The sequence below is a fragment of the Elgaria multicarinata genome, chromosome 20 (genome assembly GCF_023053635.1).
Source record: "Elgaria multicarinata webbii isolate HBS135686 ecotype San Diego chromosome 20, rElgMul1.1.pri, whole genome shotgun sequence".
NCBI classification, from domain to species: Eukaryota; Metazoa; Chordata; class Lepidosauria; order Squamata; family Anguidae; genus Elgaria; species Elgaria multicarinata.
In genome coordinates, this window is record NC_086190.1 from 5,337,763 (window position 1) to 5,359,798 (window position 22,036).

At 46.5% G+C, this 22,036-nt stretch overlaps 1 protein-coding gene across 3 annotated transcripts in view; it reads right to left on the reverse strand.

Moving 5' to 3' along the window:
* KAZN (kazrin, periplakin interacting protein) overlaps positions 1–22,036 on the reverse strand; it is a 269,488-nt gene that overhangs the window by 12,143 nt on the left and 235,309 nt on the right. For all 3 annotated transcript variants that reach the window (XM_063145364.1, XM_063145363.1, XM_063145362.1), the window contains exons 3-4: positions 3,660–3,796; positions 1,549–1,719 (exon numbers count right to left, since the gene is read on the reverse strand). In XM_063145364.1, the coding sequence (XP_063001434.1) occupies positions 1,549–1,719; positions 3,660–3,796 (308 nt within the window). The remainder of the gene's footprint in view (positions 1–1,548; positions 1,720–3,659; positions 3,797–22,036) is intronic.

Here is a 22,036-nt window from a genome sequence, read left to right on the forward strand (position 1 = left end):
TCTATACCTTGATATGATTTCAATTTCATCTATTATCTTTAATCAACAGTCCTTAATCCTAGGGCAAACCCAGAAAATATGGGCCATGTCTGCCTTACACGTTTTACATCTCCAACACCTATTATCAGTCTTATGATAAATATGGTTCAGCCTTAAAAGCATTAAATACCAACGGATTTTTTTTTTTTAAAGTAGAAGTCTGATGTGGTATATTATTCCAGATCCAAGTCCAGATATTTACTGGAATTGAAGAAGTTCGTTTCCTTTATCTCTTTCATTGGCATTTGAAACCTTCGGAAAAAGGAGGCCGCCTAATTATGTACACAACCTCTGTATCCCACATGGGAATAACACACCACCTGCCTGAGCTGGAACAGGTAGCCGTGCCCATAATTTAATGGACAGAAATATAACAAAAAGCCAAGCATTTTTACTAGGGGTTTGCTCCGCTCCGTTACAGATCCCCAAATCCGAAGTGGAGTGAGCCGATCCGGACCTCCTAAACCCGGTTCCGGAGCAGATCAGAGGAGGTCTGGATTGACTCAAAGTGGAGCCAGGTAAGTGGTGAAGGTTGCTTACGGGGCTTTGTCGTCCACCGTCACCGCGGTCCGTGCGGCGACGGTGGAGGGGGTCTTATTCGGACACCATTTTGCCCCCCCCTTCCCCACTTACCTGCCTCTGCCATCCGCCACAGAGGCAGGTAAGTGGGGAAGGGGGGGGCAAAATGGCGTCCGAATATCGATCCGGACCTCTCCTGATCTGCTCCGGAACCAGGTTTAGGAGGTGAAATGAAGTGGTCAGAGCATTAGCGACCCAGATTCAAATCTGTTTATTTTATTTATTTATTTATTACATTTATATACCGCCCCATAGCCAAAGCTTTCTAGGCGGTTTACAAAAGTTAAGTTTCATGATGTATAAGTATTTAGAAGGTTTTTTATAAGTCTTTTTTATTGTTTCCGCCTGAAGATGGATGGGGCGGCATGATTTATTTATTTATTACATTTATATCCCACCTTTTTTCCTCCAAGGAATCCAAGGCGGCATACATAACCCTCCTCCTCCTCTCTATTTTATCCTCACAACAACAACCCTGTGAGGTAGGTTGGGCTAAGAGGCTGTGACTGGCCCAAAGTTACCCGGTGGGTTTCCATGGCCCAGTGTGGACTAGAACCCGGATCTCCCGACTCCCAGTCTAACACCTTAGCCACTACACCACGCCATCGTCATCATCATTTCTCTACTTTCCAACAGGTGAAGCTCTCTGAGCGATTCACATAAATTGCAAGCCGCAAATACAAGATGATAGAAATATAATATCAAATCTATAACATACCATTTTTTTTTTAAAAAAGTGCTAATATGCTATCAGTGGTGCTGTAGCAGTAGTTTTCCTGCTTCAGCATGGGGTTGGACTAGATGACCTCTGAGGCACCCTCCCAACTCTACACTTCCATGAAGTAATGCGCAACACGGGGAGGGGAAAGCGCTTCAGACAGGGAGACGGTGGTGTCCTGGAGCGATTTCAAAGGCCTGAAGGCAACTCACCATGGCCAGCTCAGCTTCCAGTTCCTTCATGCGGTTGTCTTTCAGATCCAGCTGCGAACGCAGGGTGCTGGCGTGGTCCGTGGCCTCTTTGGCTTGCCGGCGTAACTCCCACTTTTCCCGCTCCAGCAGATCTTTCTCTTTCGCAAGTGCTTTGACTGCATCTTCACTTTCCTGTTGGTCGGGGAGAGATTCAGAGAATGGGGGGCGAAGCGGAAGGGACCCCCTTTCTGACATTTTGCACTTCTCTAACATCCTCCCATCAACAACAGAATCGACTGATATATTTCTTTGCCCCAGAGCACCTCAATTCGAGACAACAATCAAAGATCTGAATGACATATAACCTTGCATTGGCTGCCTATATGTTTCTGAGCCCAATTCAAGGTGCTGATTTTAACCTATAAAGCTCTACGTGGCTTGGGGCCACAATACCTGATGGAACGCCTCTCCTGACGTGAATATACCTGGTCACTACGTTCAACATCTAAGGCTCTCCTCCGAGTGCCTACTCCGAGGGAAGCTCAGAGGATGGCAACAAGGGAGAGGGCCTTTTCAGTGGTGGCCCCCCAACTGTGGAATGATCTCCCCGATGAGGCTCGCCTGGCGCCCACACTGTTATCTTTCAGGCGCCAGGTCAAGACTTTTCTCTTCTCCCAGGCATTTAACAGCATTTAACAACGCTAAGTTTGGTTTTTAATGGACCCCCAAAACTGTTGTTTTTAAATGGATACTGTTGTTTTTATGTTTTTGATGGTTTAAAATTTTGTATACTTTTTAATGTTTACTGATTTTAATTTTGGTAAACCGCCCAGAGAGCTTCGGCTATGGGGCAGTATATAAATGTAATAAATAAACAAATAAATAAATAAAGAGCTTTGCTTATTTATTAGAAGTAATTTTTTAACCCACCCTTCATCTTAGGGTAGCAGGGTGGCACATACAAGAGGCATAAAGGGCCAAACATCTAATTCAAGTCACGGACACAAAAGCAGTAGAACTTAAGTAAACGTAAACCAGCACAACCCTTCAAAATATCTGGCCAGGATTAGAGCTCTCTGTGTATTAGACGAAAGTTGACAATCGCTCTAACTGTCTGATGTTTCATGTTTGATTCTTCTTTTTTCATGGATCTATGGATCGCAATAAAGATGTATGGTATGGTATGGACAACCACCTGTCAAGGGTGCTTTAGGGTGGATTCCTGCATTGAGCAGGGGATTGGACTCGATGGCCTTGTAGGTCCCTTCCAACTCTACTAGTCTATGATTCTATGATTTTATGAAATAGGTACGTTTTATCCGAGCATCGAAATGATAGCAGGCAGTCAAAGCAGCCACTGGTCCATTTCTGGGCACCCTTTGGGATGCTGGGGGTTCTCTGCCATTGTTTCCTTGCAGACTCCTTGAAAATTGGGATCTTGGCAGGCCATTTAGTACACTTTGAATACTTGAAAGGTTGTCACACAGAGGAGGACCAGGATCTCGTCTTGATCATCCCAGAGTGCTTACAGGAAGAGCCAGATTCTAGTTGGACAACAGGAAAAACATCCTGATAGTTATTTATTTATTTATCACATTTATACCCCGCCTTTTTTCCTCCAAGGAACCCAAGGCGGCGTACATAATCCTCCTCCTCTCCATTTTATCCTCACAACAACAACCCTGGGAGGTGGGTTGGGCTGAGAGCCTGTGACTGGCCCAAAGTCACCCAGTGGGTTTCCATGGCTGAGTGGGGACTAGAACCTAGATCTCCCAACTCCAAGTCCAACACTTTAGCCACTACGCCACACTGCCTTTCCAGTTAGAGCAGTACGACAATGGAACCAATGACCTCGGGAGGTGGTGGGCTCTCCCACACTGGAGGCCTCGAAGGGGCAGCTGGACAACTATCTGTCAGGGATGCTTTAAGGTGGATTCCTGCATTGGACTCGATGGCCTTAGAGGCCCTTTCCAAGTCATCTATTCTATGATTCTATGATTTACTTGGACGGGAATTCTCCTATTGAGAATGTGGAGATTTCGCATTCAGCCAAAAGTCAGAGATCGCACTCTGTTTCATAGTCAGCAGCATCGCGAAGGGTAATCACCCACATCCCTGCTGTCCGTCCTTACTTTTCTGTGTTGCTCGTAGTTCCTGATGAAGTCCCGTAGCTGCTCTTCCCGGCTTTCCAGGGTGGCGTAGAGCTGTTGCATCTGGCTGACCAGGTCAGTCTTCTCTCCCTTCAAACGCTTCCGATCGGCTTTCATGGCTGGAAGAAAAAAGGGTTGGGTGAGAACCAACACAGGCCGGACACAGAAAGAAATCAGGCTTTCTTTGGGTTTTTTTGGAACGCAAGGAAGTTCTTTTGCGAGCACCTGCCAGAAGCAATAACAACAATAGCAATAATAATGTTGATGGTGTCACTCTCAGGAGGTCTTAAGCTAGCCTCCTCCAACCCCAAGATGTGTTAGACTACAACTCCCATCATCCCCAAGCAGCATGTCCAAAAAATCTGGAGGGCATCAGGGTAGAGATGGTGAGCTTTGTTATTTTATTATTTTCCCTTGGAAAAATAAAGCAGCAATTCAGCGGCTGCTGTAAAGAAGGCAAACTCCATGTTAGGCACGATAAGAAAAGGAATTGAGAATGAAACTGCCAGTATCATACTGCCTTTATACAAATCTATGGTGCTATCTCCAGTATCCGAGGCAGTAAGCCTGTGTGCCTGGGGAACATGGGTGGGAGGGTGCTGTTGCACCATGTCCTGCTTTGTTGGTCCCTGGCCGACGGCTGGTTGCCCACTGTGCGAACAGAGTGCTGGACTAGATGGACCCTTGGTCTGATCCAACATCAGGGCTCTTCTTATGTTCTTATGTCTCCGCAGTCCAAATTTGAAACTGGGAATCGAACCCAGAACTCCCTGCATAAAAAGCTCCGGTTCCTTGCCTGCCACCCCCCACCCCCTGCAAATGCTGTCTCCACCTGGGAGGGGTACGTGAGGCGGCTGGTGAGAATGCTATACTCGTTGCCAAAGATGCCCCCCCTCCCCGCAAGAATGGCTCCCAAACGCTTCGCTCCTGCATTTCATTCCTGCAAAGAGACATCTGCCTCAGCTTTCTGTCCGCACGGATTTATTCATTTCCCGGAATGACCTGTATCCCGTTTTTCTGGGCCAAACTGAACCTCTCAAGGCAGTTAACGTCAACAGTAAAAGAGATGCATAGTAACACACACGTACGAGCACGCGAGCAGCAGAGGAAAACGCGCAAGGCTGGAAGGAACGGAGGAGAGGCAACCAAACCAAACCAATCATTTAGACATGCTTTCCCTAACCAGGCAGGTCAGACAACCACTCCCATCATCCCCAACCAGCTGGGAATGATGGGAATTGTAGTCCAACACATCTGAGGAGGGGGGGCACAAGGCCAGAGAAAGCACACCACCTCCTTAGGTCATTGTCTCCATTGTCAAAGTGCTCTTATTAATGCCCAACCGAAATCTAGCCCATTTGACCCTCTGGGGCAGCAGAATAGACGTCCCCGTGCTCTTCTATGGGACAGCCCTTCAGGTCTTTGCCTCCTTCTAAGACTTCCCTTCTGCAATTTCTTCCACCTTTGCTCTCCGGACTTCCTTTCTCTACCCCTCCAGACTTCTTTCTTGCTCTCCTCTGATGCCATCTCAAATCATCTGCACCCAGGCGAACATGAGCATGAGAACATCAGAAGAGCCCTGATGTTGGATCACACCAAGGGTCCATCCAGTCCAGCCCTCTGTTCACACAGTGGCCAACCAGCTGTCCACCAGGGACCTACAAGCAGAACATGAGAGCAACAGCACCCTCCCACCCATGTTCCCCAGCAACTGGTGTACATAGGCTACTGCTTCACATACCGGAGAACCACACCACATCCAGGTGTGTGGCAGGAGCCCTTCTATGGACTTCCTGCTCTCATGTCTAGCTTTGTCATCACGTCAAATCTCTTTTGCCATTTTGTCGCCCCTTCAAGAACATTTTGGCTTGCAGGGACCAGAGGTCCAGAACAAGCTTGCTATCCAAACTTCGCTCAGCCTTCCACAGACCTAGGCCAAATCTACACCTTGTGTCAAATCATTACAAACGTGGAATACAAAGCAGGAAATAACACAATGGAAGCGGTATATGGAACGTGTAATGTTCCCTAATAATAATAATAATAATAATAATAATAATAATAATAATAATAATAATAATAATATTTATTTCTTACCCGCCTCTCCATTCTGATCGAGGCGGGGAACAACAGTAAATATAAAATACATAAAACTGAATTAAAACATAATATACATTGTTAAAACATCCTAAAATCATTTTAAAAACATCCTAAAATTCCCCTGGATAGGCCTGCCGGAAGAGATCAGTCTTAATGGCTTTCTTAAATGCTGATAGACTGTCAAGTTGACGAGTCTCCTCCGGCAGGCCGTTCCACAGTCTGGGAGCAGCAGAAGAGAAGGTCCTCTGGGTAACAGGTGTCAATCTAGTTTTTGCTAGCTGAAGTAGATTCTTCCCAGAGGACCTGAGTGTGAGGGGCGGATTGTACGGGAGAAGGCGATCCCGCAGGTAGCCTGGATCCAAACCATGTAGGGCTTTAAAGGTGAACCAACACTTTATACTTTGCCTGGAAACTAATTGGCAGCCAGTGAAGAGATTTTAAAACTGGTGTAATGTGGTCCCCCTCCAGATGTACCAGTGACCAGCCTGGCTGCCATATTTTGAACTAGTTGAAGTTTCCGGACTAGGCACAAAGGTAGCCCTATGTAGAGCGTGTTGCAGAAGTCGAGCCTCAAAGTTACCAGCGCGGGCACGACCGTCTTTAGTTATCAGTGCACTCCAATACCACTTTAAAACAGTAGTGTAAATCTAGGAATCGCCTACAAGATGCTTGAGGTGGCTACTGTTGACAAATGATGGAATAAAACAGCATATCAGTTGAGAGAAAATGGCATAACATAGGGGAAGGGGGGAAAAACAACTATTGCTTTATCAGGCCATGCACACACTAAAGCACTGCCTGTTTTTCTTGGCGTGTGAACGCCACCAAGGATGGGGCAAAGCTAACTTCCTGGTTAGAGAATTCCTCCGCCCAAGAGCCGCCCACAAGAAGGCCCTGTCTCGTGTGTCCACTCTCTGCTTCTCAAGTGGTGGTAAGACACGGAGCACAAAGCCATTCAAGGCTTTCTATGTCTAAGCCAGTGTAAGAAGATCATAGAATCATGGAATAATAGAGTTGGAAGGGGCCTACAAGGCCATCCAGTCCAACCCCCTGCTCAATGCAGGAATCCACCCTAAAGCATCCCTGACAGATGGTTGTCCAGCTGCCTCTTGAAGGCCTCTAATGTGGGAGAGCCCACAACCTCCCTAGGTCATTGGTTCCATTGTTGTACTGCTCTAACAGTCAGGAAGTTTTTCCTGATGCCCAGCCGGAAACTGGCTTCCTGTCACTTCAGACCATTATTCCATATCCTGCACTGAGGAATGATCGAGAAGAGATCCTGGCCCTCCTCTGTGTGACAACCTTTCAAGTATTTGAAGAGTGCTCTCATGTCTCCCCTCATTCTTCTCTTCTCCAGGCTAAACAGGCCCAGTTCTTTCAGTCTCTCTTCATAGGGCTTTGTTTCCAGACCCCTGGTCATCCTGGTTGCCCTCCTCTGAACACGCTCCAGTTTGTCTGTGTCCTTCTTGAATTGTGGAGCCCAGAACTGGACGCAATACTCTAGATGAGGCCTAACCAGGGCCGAATAGGGGGGAACCAGTAGCTCACGTGATTTGGAAGCTATACTTCAAAATAAGATTCGAAGATCCATGCAGGATTTGAGATCTTTCTAGTCCAACATCCTATCACACAGTGGCCAACCAGATGGCCACAGGAAACCCACACCACCCTTCTGCTCATATTCCGTGGCAACTGGTATTCAAAGAATGATATAGCAATCATGACTTTTATTATTTATACTAGCTGTACCCTGCCACGCGTTGCTGTGGCTCAGTCTGGTTAAATTGAAAAGAAAGAAAAGACAAAGTGGATGTTTCTAATATGTTTAATTTCACAATGCTTGTGGATATACAATATTTTAAGTTGTTACATTGTCTGTGTAGATATAGAGATTGTCTAGTTTGCCGACTCTAGAACACGCAACATATAATTGTCCATGTGAGAAGCAATCTGTGTCTAGATCTAAACCGCACAATTCTAAAGATTGCCCCTGAGCTTTGTTGATGGTGATTGCAAACGCCAATCAAATTGGGAATTGCAATTTCTTAAATTGAAATGGCATATCTGTTGGAATCATAGGAATGCGAGGAATGAGGACATCTTCACCTATGAAAGGTCCTGTCAAGATTGTTGCTTCTATGACCTATAAGAGCAAATAGGAGAGAACATGTAAATAGGAGAGGAGGCAGAGGCAGTGGATTGGCCTACTGGTTGGCGATGTCACAATGACCTATAAGAGCAAATAGGAGAGAACATGCAAATAGGAGAGAAGGCAGAGGCAGTGGATTGGCCTACTGGTTGGCGATGTCACAATGACCTATAAGAGCAAATAGGAGAGAACATGCAAATAGGAGAGAAGGCAGAGGCAGTGGATTGGCCTAATGGTTGGCGATGTCACAATGATCAGCAGGACTGGTTTTGAGGAGGCCTATGTGTCAAAATTTCAAAGCAATCGGTGAAGAACTTTCGGAGATATAACGTCTGTTTCGAACGAACATTTACATTTTTATTTATATAGATTAATTACATTTATACACCGCCCCATAATCAAAGCTCTCTGGGCAGTTTACAAAAGATTAAAACATTAAAAACGATATACAAAATTCAAAACATTAAAACGTAAAACGGACAGCAGGCAGAAAGACGACATACATCTAAACACAATTTTGAGGTGTCAGCCCAAACTAAAAGCCGATCTGAGATCGATTCAAAACTCAACACATGCTGCTAAATGCCTGGGAAAAGAGAAACGTCTTGCCCTGGAACTGAAAAGATAGCAATGTTGGCGCCAGGCGGGCCTTGTTGGAGAGATTATCCCATAATTGAGGGGGCCACCACTGAGATGGTCCTCTCTTGAGCCTCCCTTGGAGTAGGCACCCGGAGGAGGATCATTACCTTTTAACACTGAAATCATGATATATGGAATTACGGCAAATAGCCGTGGCAGAAAAATTGACATAGCAACTGAAATTAGCTAAAGGCAAAGTCAAAATAGCTGACTTGTAAAATATGGCAGATTTTATTCAATATATTGATACACAGCGGTATTTTTGTAATCCTTTCCTCAGTTTATGGAAAAGAGACTAAATATAAACTTGATATACTGAAGAATTATCATGCGAACTTTTATGCAGCCTATGGATTCCACTTATATCTTGGTTTGCAAAGTACAGCAGAAAAATATGAAGAGACGTTAAATGTATTACTCCTCTATCAATAATTAGATTTAAACTTAATGTATTCCACCACCACCCTGCCCCAACAATTTTCTTCCTTGTTTCTTTTTCTGCTTCCTGTTGGTTTGGTTGGTTTGGTTTTAGAAAACAAATTAAATCGTTATTAAAAAACAACAACAGAGGAGTCTGGTAACCATTGATAACCTTATCCTCCATCAAAGTTTTAATTGGGCTTGGAAACAGCCCCCAAATGGTACAATGAGACTCACATGGTATCGTAAAATCTTCCTGGGCTCCCAGGTTGTTTTCATTTGGATTTGTCATGACTAGCTCTGCTCCCCCTGGGCTGGAAGAAGGTGTTTCAGGTGAACAAACAGAATCAGACTCTGAAGTAGAGGAGTTGGCGCCAGACACAGGCCAGCCTGTACCAGCGGGGGAGAAAGCTCTCACGGGCTCTTCACCAGCTGGGAGTGAACCCTCTCCAGAGCTTATCTCCTCAAGGACAAACAATACACAGTCAGTGGGAAGCCAACATTCTTCCGAAGGAGAGAGCACCGACAGGTTAGCCGATCCTAGAGTACGCCGCAGACTAAAACAGGTGGAGCTAAAAGAAGGTGAGAGAAAGTCAGCCCGGTTGGCATCCCGTCAGAAGCCCCCTCAGAACTAGCCTCTCTGAACTTAACACATCTTGGGAAAGGGCTTCCCATTCTTCTTGAAAGGACAATTGTCTCACTTTGTTTGCATAGTTTTGCCTAGGGGAAAGTTCCATGAAATTAGACTCTCTTCAGGTGGGAAGAGATGTTTATTGCTTGAAAAAAGCTTTGTGGATTACTTAGCAGGCCTCGTTATTGTCTCCCAAGAAGGCAGGAGGTTTTTGAGAAACACGGCAGGATTAATGGTGTCTTTACCTTGGTAGCCAGTAGGGGGAGCTCATTACATTACATTTCATCCCCCCGCCCCCCCCCTTTTTTAAAAAAGTATCTTCTCTTCAAGCAAAGGGTGGCTTGTTTTTGGAGTCCTGTGATCTCCAGCTACTTTTCTTTTCATACCAAGCGACCCATCATTATGCTGTTCATGCCCAGGAGACACTAAAAATAAATAAAGAAAGACGTACCCCTCTCCCCACAACCCAAAACACTCATCTTAAGCTAAGGCACTTTCCCTGCACGCAGCGAAACAACGGCAAACCGAGCGTTCTCGGCGTGCCTTAAGTCGTGCTGCCGCTTTACAGGCAAACCACACAGCTGCTGCCTGACATTAGATTATTCATAAGCACCAAGGAAGAGGCAGTAAATTTTCCAAAGCTGTTTTAAAAGCCGTGCGTCCCGAGCGATTACAAATTTGACGAATCTGCGGCAGCTTCTCTGCGGCGGCTGGACCGTTGCGCCTGGTGGGAGGCAGCGAGGGGAGGCCATGTGTTCTGGTGCGGATATTCCCCGGGAAGTGTGGACAATCCCCAGCAAAGATGACCACGGCAGGAGGGAGATCAACTTGGCCTGTCCGTGGGTCGGAGAAGGAGGAGGTGTAGGGGGTTGGAGACTCTGATGTGAGTAGGGCAGTGAATCCACTCTGGGTTTCACTCAGAACCAGTCCAAACTCTAAAGGAGCTCTCCAAGGTGCAGAGTTCTGACGAAACCCGGAGTGGGTTCATCATCTCGCTGACATCAGAGCCACCAGCCTCCACTGCATGCGACCCATCCCTACAACTCAGCTCCGACTGACACTGTTCTGGGACTGCAGAAACAATGGAAAGAACGCTTCGGCCTCATCCAGCAGCCAATGCCATTCAATGCAAGAACACCAGCAAGGGAAGATCAGACTGACCTGAAGTCCATGAAAATTCAAGCTGTGCACCACTTTGGCTCCGGATCTGAATTCTGAGCCGAAGCAGGCTGTTTCGGACTGAAATGGTCTGGATCTGGAGAGTGTTGGATTCGGGCCGAAACAGGTCAGATCTGAAGTGCTTCACCTAGCTTCGGCCTGATCCGGAATTCCCCGCTTGCATCCACCTGATGTAACTGCTGAGCTGCACAAGCCTCCTGCTCCTTACCTGGACCCGCCTTGAGCGCCGGCCACCATCTGTGCGTCTTCAAAGGAGTCGCCATTTTGGCGACTCGACTATTTCCATAAAAGAAGCCCTCCGGAAATGGCCGCTGTAAAGCAATTGCTTTACAGCGGCCATTTCCGGAGGATTTAGCCGCGTCCGACAATTCAGCCTGTTGGATGTCTGAATAATTCAGACAACTGAATCACGCTTTGGCTCCGGATCCGGAGTGAGTCGGATCCGGGCCGACGCGGACTAAGGCAGATCAGGGCAGATTCAGAAACTTCAGATTGGCCTCAGAGGAGGGTAGTGGGGTCCGTGCACAGCCCTAGCGTAAACGTCCCTCCGTCGTTTGCCTCCCCATTCACCATTTCTTTCCACTGCACTTCACTTTTGCGTCTTCTCTTTTTTTGGTCTGTAAGCGGGGGCCATCTTTCTCTTCTATCTCTTCTATCGACACAAGCCGCTTTGGGAGACAGCCTTTGTCGGAAAAGCGGGAAGAAAGTCCAGTCAATAAAGAAAGTAATTAAAATGTCGTGAATGTCCAAAATCATTGGATGTGTAGGGATGGATCGTAAAACGGGAGGCCCACGGAGCACGGAGCCTCTTTTTCACATGGCTGCTGAACACCAGTGAGCTGAGCGCTCAGAGGCCCCCTAACTTTTCCTCGCAGGATGAGTGCTCCAGACCCTCACATCTCAGCTGTGAGGCCCTTTCCCAGAGGAGGAGGAGGAAGCAGCCGTGCATTCTTGCCCAACCTGGTCCCCTCCAGATGTTTTGGACTCTAACACCTATCAGTGATGGCTCAATGGCTGGGAATGCTGGGAGTTGTCCTCCCAAACACCTGGAGGGTAGTAGATCAGGGAAGTCTGTAGTAGTGCTAGAACGGGCAGGTGAGAGACAGTGTCCTATGGGTTCCATAAATTGATATCGTTCTTCTCCAGTTTCTCACCTGAGTAAGCTCACTCCATCCATCTCAGCCTAACCTACCTCGTAGCATTGTTGGGAGAGGCAGTGTAGTGCAGTGGCTAAAGTGTTGGACTGGGAGTCGGGAGATCCAGGTTCCAGTCTCCACTCCGCCATGGAAACCCACGGGGTGACTTTGTGCCAGTCACAGGCTCTCAGCCCAGCCCACCTCACAGGGTTGTTGTTGTGAGGATTAACTGGAGAGGAGGAGGATTATGTGCGCTGCCTTGGGTTCCTTGGAGGAAAAAAGGTGGGATATAAATGCAATAAACAACAACAACAACAACAACAATAAAATGGAGAGGAGCAGGTTCACGCACTTGTTTTCCTTGAAGGAAAGGCAGGATAGAAATGTCATAAATCTACCTCTCATCTATCCATCCATCTCCACGTATATCCATTAGCAGCCAGAAAACCACCCAAAACGTCATGCTCTAGAACAGCAGTTAGATGATCAGCCATGAACCAAACCAACCAGAGGAAAGGGCCGTAACTCAGTGGTAGAGTCCTTGCTTTACAGATTGAAAGCCCCAAGCTGCCCTGTCTCCAATGGACCACGGCACTTCACAGCCCATGTGTCATATCCTATGACCCTCCGAACGAGCCTGGGTCCAGAAGTGACTGAGACCTCCGGCTCCCGAGATTATACCACTGCCCCCAGTATGTAGGGTAGCGGTCCCCTACGTGGAGACGCCCATGAAGGATGTCTGAATCCACAAAAACTGAGCTCAGCAAATTTCACCAAATAACATCTCAAATGTCATTGTGAGTCGAGTCCATATCACACGGTGAGCTTTGCTATTGTCCTGTTCGCATGAAAATCCACATGACGTTTTGTGTGAAGGTTTCCAAAGGCGCGCACCTTTGGAATGCGAAATCCCCTTGATTGAAGTGTATTTGCGCACATTTTGTAGGACTTTTCCCCTGCCGAAACATGCATAGGGTTGCACTCTAAGAGGAGAAGCAGCTCTTCCTCAGAAGAAGCAGTGAAACTTAAATCACGCTCCATTTCATCACACTGCGTCGCTGCAAGTCCAGCAGGCCATGCTGAATGCATGGTTTGGGAATGTTCGAAAGGGTTCTAGTCCTCAAGCTCCACATATCTGCTTAAGCCCTGGAGAGGCCAAGCTGAGCTTTCTGTGAGAAGAGGATTCATAGAATCTAAGGCCATTGAGTCCAACCCCCTGCTCAATGCAGGAATCCACCTTAAAGCATCCCTGAAAGACGGCTGTCCAGCTGCATCCTGAAGGCTTCTAGGGTGGGAGAGGCCACAACCTCCCAAGGTCATTGGTTCCATTGTCGTACTGCTCTAACAGTCAGGATGTTTTTCCTGCTGTTCGGCTGGAATCTGGCTCCCTGTCACTTGAGCCCGTTATTCCGTGTCCTGCACTCTGGGAGGATCGAGAAGAGATCCTGGCCCTCCTCTGTGTGACAACCTTTCAAGTATTTGAAGAGTGCTCTCATGTCTCCCCTCAGCCGTCTCTTCTCCAGGCCAAACATTCATGTCCTACTCTCGGCCATTATCCTCTGGTCCTGTGTACCCCACATTTCCAACCTCTGGTGCTCTTCCACCACGCTCCCAGCTGAGAGGTCTCCAGCTTGGCAACCAGAAAAAACCAAATTCCACAAGCAGAATAAGCAACGTCGACGAAGTCAATTCGTGTATATTTATTTCCGTGGTTTATTCTCATCACATCGCCTCGGCTTTCAGTCTGTATTTCCTTCTTCTTCTTCTTCTTCTTTTTGTTTCCTTTTACTTTGAGAGCAGAAATGCGGGCCCGGCGGCAATGTTTGCTTGCAAAAACAGTCGAGCAGGGAGGGGGAAAAAAAAATCATTTGGTATCCATGACAACAGGCAATCTGGCCCAACTTTACCAGGCATCAGTTATCTTTCTTCTTACATACTTTGATTGCATGCGAGTGCACGGATGTGGACGTACGCATACACATCCAGAAAGGGCCGTTGCCGTTTCGAAGAAGGCGCTCCGGTCCAAGGCTGTTTGCTGCTGTTGTGATCCGGGGCCCACCTCCTCGGCCGTATTTTATGATCTGCACGGAGCCGGCTTCTCGCCTGCGTTTGGTACCATTTAATTAGCTCCCTTGTCAATTTCCATAAAGCAAAATATCACGCACGGCCTTTCAAGTGGACCGACGGAGTGTGCGGAGGGGCTGCAATCGATTCAGAAATGGCACGCGGCAGAATTTACTTAACCTCTGGCTGTGGAACCCCACTGTCTAACACCCCGCAAGGATGTTCAAGTGAGCAGCTTTCATGAAGAGCTGTTATTGGAGAGGCCCCAATTAGTTTGGGCTAGCTGTTAGGCTTATGTTCTTTTTTTCGGGGGGAGGGATGGGGAGCAGGCTTCGTTTGACCGCAGAGCTGGAAAAGTGCAGAAAGGATCCAAGGGTCAAAGTACCTTACCAGCAAGGAAAGGCTACAATATTTGAGTCTTTTTAGTGAAGAAAAGAGAGAGAGAAAGAAAGAGAGAGAGAGGACGCCTATGGGGAAATATGATGTATAAAGGTGCCTGATTCCCAGATAGAGAAGAGTTTTCTCTCCCTCTCTCTCTCTCATAACACTAGAACTGAAACGGATTGGCAGCAGAGTCGAAAGAAAAGTATTTCCCCATGCAAAGCTCAAATCATTTGTAGATTTCGATGTCGCGATTAGGAGATCAGAGCAACTCACGGAGGACAAATTGATCCGTGACTGTTAGCCGTCCTAGCCACATGAAATGTCCATGTTTTGTGGCACAGCACCTCTGCATTTCTAGGGAGGGAGCAAAGAGGGAAGGGGTGCTGATTTCATGGTCGGCTTCTGGACTTCCCAGAAGCACTTGGTTGATCACTGTGGGACGCGGGACCCTGGAATAGAAGGAGCCCTTGATTACAGATAGGCAAATTTGTCAGTTTCACTTTTCTCACATTCATTAGAGTGCAGGGAAAGCTTGTTTAAAAAGATACATGTTCAGGAGGCGTTTGAAGGATGTTACATTTTCTGCCTCCCGAGCTGTACAAGGGAGGGTTTTCCAGAGGGCGGGTGCCACTACAGAGAAGGCCCAGCACTGAAGTTCTTCATGTCGACATTCCATTCCTTTCTGAATGACCAGCAAGGCCTCCTCTGGCGTCTGGGTGTAAATAAGGGAAGGCGGTCTGCTAGGTATCCTGGTCCCAAGTTGTTTAGGGCTTTATAGGATAATAACATAACCTTGTATGTGGCTCGGTAGCTAACAGGCAGCCAGTGTAGTTCTTTTAACACCGGTTTTATGTGGGCAGAGCTAGGCGTCCCCGTGAGCACCCTCGCTGCCACGTTCTGCACAAGCTGCAGCTTCTGAACCACACACATGGGTAGCCCCACATAGAGTGCGTTACAGTAGTCTAATTGTGAGGTTACTAGTGCATGAATGACTATGGCTAGGCTATCCCTATTCAGAAATGCTTACCTAAATTGAACGGAACTGAAATTCTTTTTTAAAAAATCTTTTTTATCGTTTCCAAACACCAATAAATAAGAAACTCTACAGCGCAAAATATGATACGTATAAGCAGACACACACAAAGATCAAACAAAGCGAAATCAAACAAACACAAAACACAAAAATAAAACGTTCTTCCAATATTCCCCCCCAGCAAAAGTATGTAACAATGTTGTTGCTATATTTTCTTACTCTATCACTGTCAAATCCAAACCTCTAATTTCTCTCTTAACATTTTCTACGTTATTGGTTGAATCCACAGATGTACAATTCTCACGCAACCGTACTAGTCAGATTCAAAAGGTAAAGCAATTCCCATCACAGAGAAGACCACCATACAGCTGTGAAAGATGAGGCGCAACCCTAGTTCGGTACTAACACGGTCAAATGCACCAGGATACAAGCCCAGACTTTCAAGGGCGCAATACTCAAAGCCCTGGGCTTTGTACATTTGTACATTTAACTCGCCCTCCATCTGTATTTTTAAAATCGCAAGTTCTGTGTGTTCTGAATATGGAGAAATTTGTGGATTTTGTTAAACTGAAATGAAATTCTCATCCCTCCCTCCCCTTGAGCTGACTCAGTGGGGTTTAGGGATGTGGAAGCACTCCGGAATGGGTGGAGGGTGGATTCGTGCACTGAGCAGGGGGTTGGACTCGATGGCCTTATAGGCCCCTTCCAACTCAACTATTCTATGATTCTATGATTTCTATGAATTTGACCTGCGGCTTCTGCAGAAGACCAGCTGTTTCGAGGTCATGAGGATTCTGCAGCTTTGCGGACCAGTTTTTCACTTTTTGGGAGTGAGATTTGTGCTAAATCACATTAACGAATGTGCATGTGCGCATTATAGCTAATGCACACTTACCCACTCGTGCAAACGCACATTCATTAAAATGCATTAACAAAAGGGAATTTCCGTATTTGTCCAAAAGTGCATTAATGCAAATTTGTGCAACTAGAATGAGATGCCTGTTAAAAAAAAAATCCAATTCCATCAATGAGCAGGTGATAAAACAAAAGACGCCTGGCAGTATGCAAAAGACAAATGGAATGGATCTGCCATGTTTTTAACCATGAGAGCTGGGATTGTTTAGCCTGGAAAAAAGGAGGCTAAGGGGAGACATGACAGAAGTGCACAAAATTATGCATGGTCTGGCGAATGTGGATAGGAGGACATTTTTCTCCCTCTCCCATAATACTAGCACCGAAAGCGGTCATCCCATGAAGCTGATGGGTGGGAGATTCAGGTGGAAGATCAAATGAAAGACTTCTTCACACAGCGCATAGTTAAAGTGTGGAACTCATTGCCACAAGATGTAGTGATGGCCACCAATTGGGATGGGTTTAAAGGGGGTTGGATAAATTCCTGGAGGAGGACAAGGTGCTCAATGGCTACTAGCCCTGATGGTGGTGTGCTACCTCCAGTATCAAGAGGCAGTAAGCCTGTATACACCAGTTGCTGGGGAACATGGGCAGGTGGGTGCAGTTGCACCATGTCCTGCTTGTGGGTCCCTGGTTGACAGCTGGCTGGCCTCTGTGTGAACAGAGTGCTGGACTAGATGGACCCTTGGTCTGATCCAGCAGGGCTCTTCTGATGTTCTTAACTGCTGGTTTAAAATAATTAAATGAATAAAAAAGAATTAAGGGAAGAATCAGCTTGTTTAATGCACGAGAAAAAACACACACAAGATGAGCCCCAGATGGGTATGTATACATGTAAGGCAATGGTAAGACTGGCTCAAAGGCCCACTGTGATGGCATATGAATCACAGAATCATAGAATAGCAGAGTTGGAAAGGACCTACAAGGCCATCAAGTCCAACCTCCTGCTCAATGCAGGAATCCACCATTTAAATCAGCCTTCCTCAACTTGGGGCGCTCCAGATGTGTTGGACTGCATCTCCCAGAATGCCCCAGCCAGGGCTGGGGCATTCTGGGAGATGCAGTCCAACACATCTGGAGCGCCCCAGGTTGAAGAAGGCTGGTTTAAATGGTAATGTCTTGCTTCAGCCTCTGAGCAAAGTTCACAGCTACCTGCTCTTTACCGGCCTGCAGGAGAGATGTTCTCTGTTCATGGGAAAGGCTGTAGCTCACTGGTAGAACCCTTCTTTGCACGCAGAAGGTCCCAAGTTCCATCCCAGCATCTCCAGGTAGGGCTGGGGGGAAAAAGCTCAACCTGAAACCCTGAAGAGATGTTTCCAGTCAGTGTAGAACAGCCCACCTCAACCTTTTGGATGTGTTGGACTGCAACTCCCATTATCCCCAGTCCACATCGGGGGAGGTGGATGCAGTCCATAAAGAGTTACCTCGTCCGATGGGTTAAGTCAATAGAAGGAAGCTTCTCCTATCGTTGGGCCTTCCTTCCACCTTCCGCCAGAAATCAGAATTAACTCGAAATTGGAAAATAGACGGAGCAGCCGAGAGGGGGGGAAAGTTTACTGCATGGGGAGAAGAAATAGCCGGGGCTGACCAGAAACAATTCCAGTCCCAGCAGCGGCCGGAGAGAAATTGATGATTTATAGGCCAGGTGAGTGAAGTTGCAATTTTCCTGTTGCACGCCAATGAACCTCGGCACAGCTCCAAATCGCTTGGGGGAGAGCAGTGGGAGGGGAAGCCTGTATTTATTTCCAAGCCTTCTGCACTGTCTAAACTGTTAGCAACTCCCAAGAGGCAGGGAGAACATAGCTACGGTTGCTATAGGAACGAGCGCGACGGAATCCACGTGCCGGATGAAATCGGTTCCATTTCATCTTCGGCTCTCGGAGGATGCAAAGCTACCCGGGAAATATCATTAAAAAAAAGAAAGAGGGGGAAATCAGGAAGGAAGCCAGTCATAATGGGACGTAAGCCGGGAGTAGCTGCCTGTCTCGTTCTCTCGGAAAAAAGAGAAAGCATCAATATTTAATCTTTCAAGAGATCTTTGCATCGCCAAGGAGCTCCTGAGTGACGGGAAAAGACCGATTTGCCTTCGATGGCTTGGGCCCAAATGTCCTCAGCGCTCCCAGCAAGAAGTAGAAATTCAAGGGATCACAGTACCCAGCCCCAAACTTAGCTCAACATGGGGATGGAGAGGCAGCAGTTGAACAGTTGAACGCGAACAAGCGCCAGCAAGTTTGCAGCTCAGTGAAGACGCGAAGGAAACGGCCCCGCGGAGCCAAGAGGCTTCAGTGAATAAGCACATTACAGATGTCACGCTGGTACGCCACTGGTTCACCTGAGCACACAGGGTTGACCGTCTCTTGCTAGCAAAGCCGACACAGCAAACAAAGAACGGGGTGCGAAGTTAGATCAGGAGTGGGGCAGCCTCACCAGGAAACTCTTTGTGGTTAATTACAAGGCCTATCATAGAATCACAGAATAGCAGAGTTGGAAGGGGCCTCTAAGGCCATCGAGTCCAACCCCCTGCTCATTGCAGGAATCCACCTTAAAGCATCCCTGACAGAGGGCTGTCCAGCTGCCTCTTGAAGGCCTCAAGTGTGGGAGAGCCCACAACCTCCCTAGGTAACTGATTCCATTGTCGTACTGCTCTTTTATTTATTTATTTATTTATTTATTTATTTATTGCATTTTTATACCGCCCAATAGCTGAAGCTCCCTGGGCGGTTCACAAAAACTAAAACCATTCAAAGTATAAAACAAACAGTATAAAAACATGATATAAAATACACATTAAAAAAGGGATTAAAAACATACCACACATGATGAAAACATCTTTAAAACATTCTAAAATTTCACTGGATAGGCCTGCCGGAATAGATCAGTCTCGAACAGTCAGCAAGCTGATGTCCCAATTTTGGGCCTGCGTACATTCAGAAATGGAGTGCTTTAACCCCTCGGTCTCCGAAAGTTACTGTCCTTCCTTCCTAATATTAGTATTTAGTCCATTGTTCGGGGGGGGGGGGAGGGGAGGAAGGGACTTTCCAAACACCACCCGAGTTTTTCCAAAGCGTTCCCACCCATCAATGAATGCGCGGGAACGCTTCGGGCAAACTCGGATTGGTGCGCTTAAAGGGCTGGTCTCCTGGCCTGGATCCTAGCAGCCCATCTCTCCAGAGGTTCTCTCCTGGCTGGTGATTTGGGGATAGAATGCAGCCCCCAGATGGGTCTGGCTTCTCTGTGTCCCCGATTCCAGGAGTTCCTGTCTCTCTGGATCCCTGTTCAAGGGTCTCTAGACAGACAGGCTGTGAACCAGTATCAAGGACTGGGTCTGGCTCATCCATAGCCTTTGCTACTGGTCCTTCTGACCTTGCTAGCTTCTCCTCTTCTCGGTTGAAGCTGAAACTGCTGCCTGAGATGCAGGTGCTGAGAATGCGCACGGAAGAGCTTACGTAATGCGCTACTTCAGGATTGGAGAACTGTTTAGCTGGGGGGGGGATTGATTTAGCTCTGTGGAAAGGATCAACTCTGTGGGGGGATTTATTTTCTCCATGCAGAGAGAGGCAGGACAGAGAAAAGGCAATCACTCTCAATGGTAGGGAAAGACAGCTTTTCAATGATTCGGAGATAAGAGCGAGGATTTCCTTTCTCAGTGGTAGAAAGCTCATTGCTCCCTACTCATGGTTGTGTATGGATGCTTTAGATGATGCCATGACCCTCCAGTTTTGCTTCAGTGTCTAATAATCAGTTTTGGTGAGTCTTTTTTAGGGCAGGAAAAATTAGGCATTATTTGTGAAAGCACAAGAAAATGCTTTTTCCACCCGTGTTATTGCATGATTCCAATATACCACAGTGCCACCTAGAGGTTATGTAGTGAAAAAGCAGCAAAGGAAAATCTCTTTGGGCAGAGATCGGAAAGTAGATAGGGCTCATTAACAGCCTCATGGAGAAGAGCCCAGAGAAACTGCTGGGAAATCCCAATCTTATCTCCAATCAGCAATTGGAGATAAGAGTGGGGCTTCCTCTTCCTGCCTTTCTATAGTAATGGGAGAGAGGGTGGAGTTTGGGAGAACCAGAGGTTCTCGACCACTCTGCTACTGCCTTCCAGCTCCCTGTATAATGCTAATCAAGTTGTATTTATTTATTTATTTTATTACATTAATATACCGCCCCATAGCCAAAGCTCTCTGGGCGGTTTACAAAAGTTAAAAACAATGAGCATTAAAAACAGATATACAAAATTTAAAACCACCAAAAGTATATTAAAAAATATCCACTTAAAACAACTATTCTCGGATCAGTTAAAAACTCAGCACATGCTGTTGAATGCTGTTGAATGCCTGGGAAAAGAGAAAAGTCTTGACCTGGCGCCGGAAAGATAACAATGTTGGTGCCAGGCGAGCCTCATCGGGGAGATCATTCCATAATTGGGGGGGCACCACTGAGAAGGCCCCCTCCCTTATTGGGAGAACATACACACGCCAGGACATTACAAGACAATTTAGAACACTTGAAGGGTCTTCCCAACTGTTTGCAGAGAAAGGTTGTAATTAGTGGTCCGATTAAGATTCAAGTGGAGGCAGGGTGTGCATTGCACATCACTGTCTTTCAAAAGTCAACAGTTCTTTTTCGTTTGCAGGAGATGCTCTCAGTGGATCAAGCCCACTGAGCAAAAAATGCACACGTATTTTGCCATCCCGTCTTTAGCAATGAATAAACCAATGAAAAGGACAGCTCTAATTAAGACATAGTTAAAATTCCGCAGTGGTAAAAAAATAATAATAGAGCTGAATCGAATATTCACAATTAGCTGAAGATTTTGCCATTCAATTCCAATGTCTTAAGTGTGAGGAAACCCTAGTTTCAATGATTTAGGTGTGTTGGAATCCTTTGATCGTTCTGGTTTCAGCAGGTGTTAAATATTGTAGTTCATATATTGCCAGTTGCCAATTATTTAGCAACATCGCATGTCACTTGCCCCAAACCACTGAATGCCAAATATCACTCGAAGTGAATTAGCCAACAGCTCAGTTCCAACTAGCCAACTAGCAAAACAAGTGACATATCAAAAATTACTACAGACCAATCCTTTGACATTTCCAAATTATAAAATGCTGAAATCAAGCACAATAGGCTGTTGAATACATTATCGGTCAAATATTCTTGGGGGGGGGGTATCTATAGAATCATAGAATCACAGAATAGTTGAATTGGAAGGGGCCTCTAAGGCCATCGAATCCAACCCCCTGCTCAATGCAGGAATCCACCTCAAAGCATCCCTGACAGATGCCTCTTGAAGGCCTCTAGGGTGAGAGAGCCCACAACCTCCCCCTAGGTCATTGGTTCCATTGTCGTACTGCTCTAACCATCAGGAAGTTTTTCCTAATGTTTTGTCATACTGCTCTAACAGTCAGGATGTTTTTCCTGATGTCCAGCTGGAATCTGGCTTCCTTTAACTTGAGCCCGTTATTCCGTGTCCTGCACTCTGGGATGATGGAGACGAGATCCTGGCCCTCCTCTGTGTGACAACCTTTCAAGTATTTCAAGAACATCCAGTGAATATTCAGCATCGTAGAATACTGTAGAGTAGAATTTTGAGGAGGAAAAATTGGTGTAAAGGTCTTTTATTTTTTGCTTTTTTTAACAAAAAAAATCATCCAACCGTTTATGAATGAAACTTCCAAATGAGAGTGGCGTGTCAGGAATAAATCTCTGATT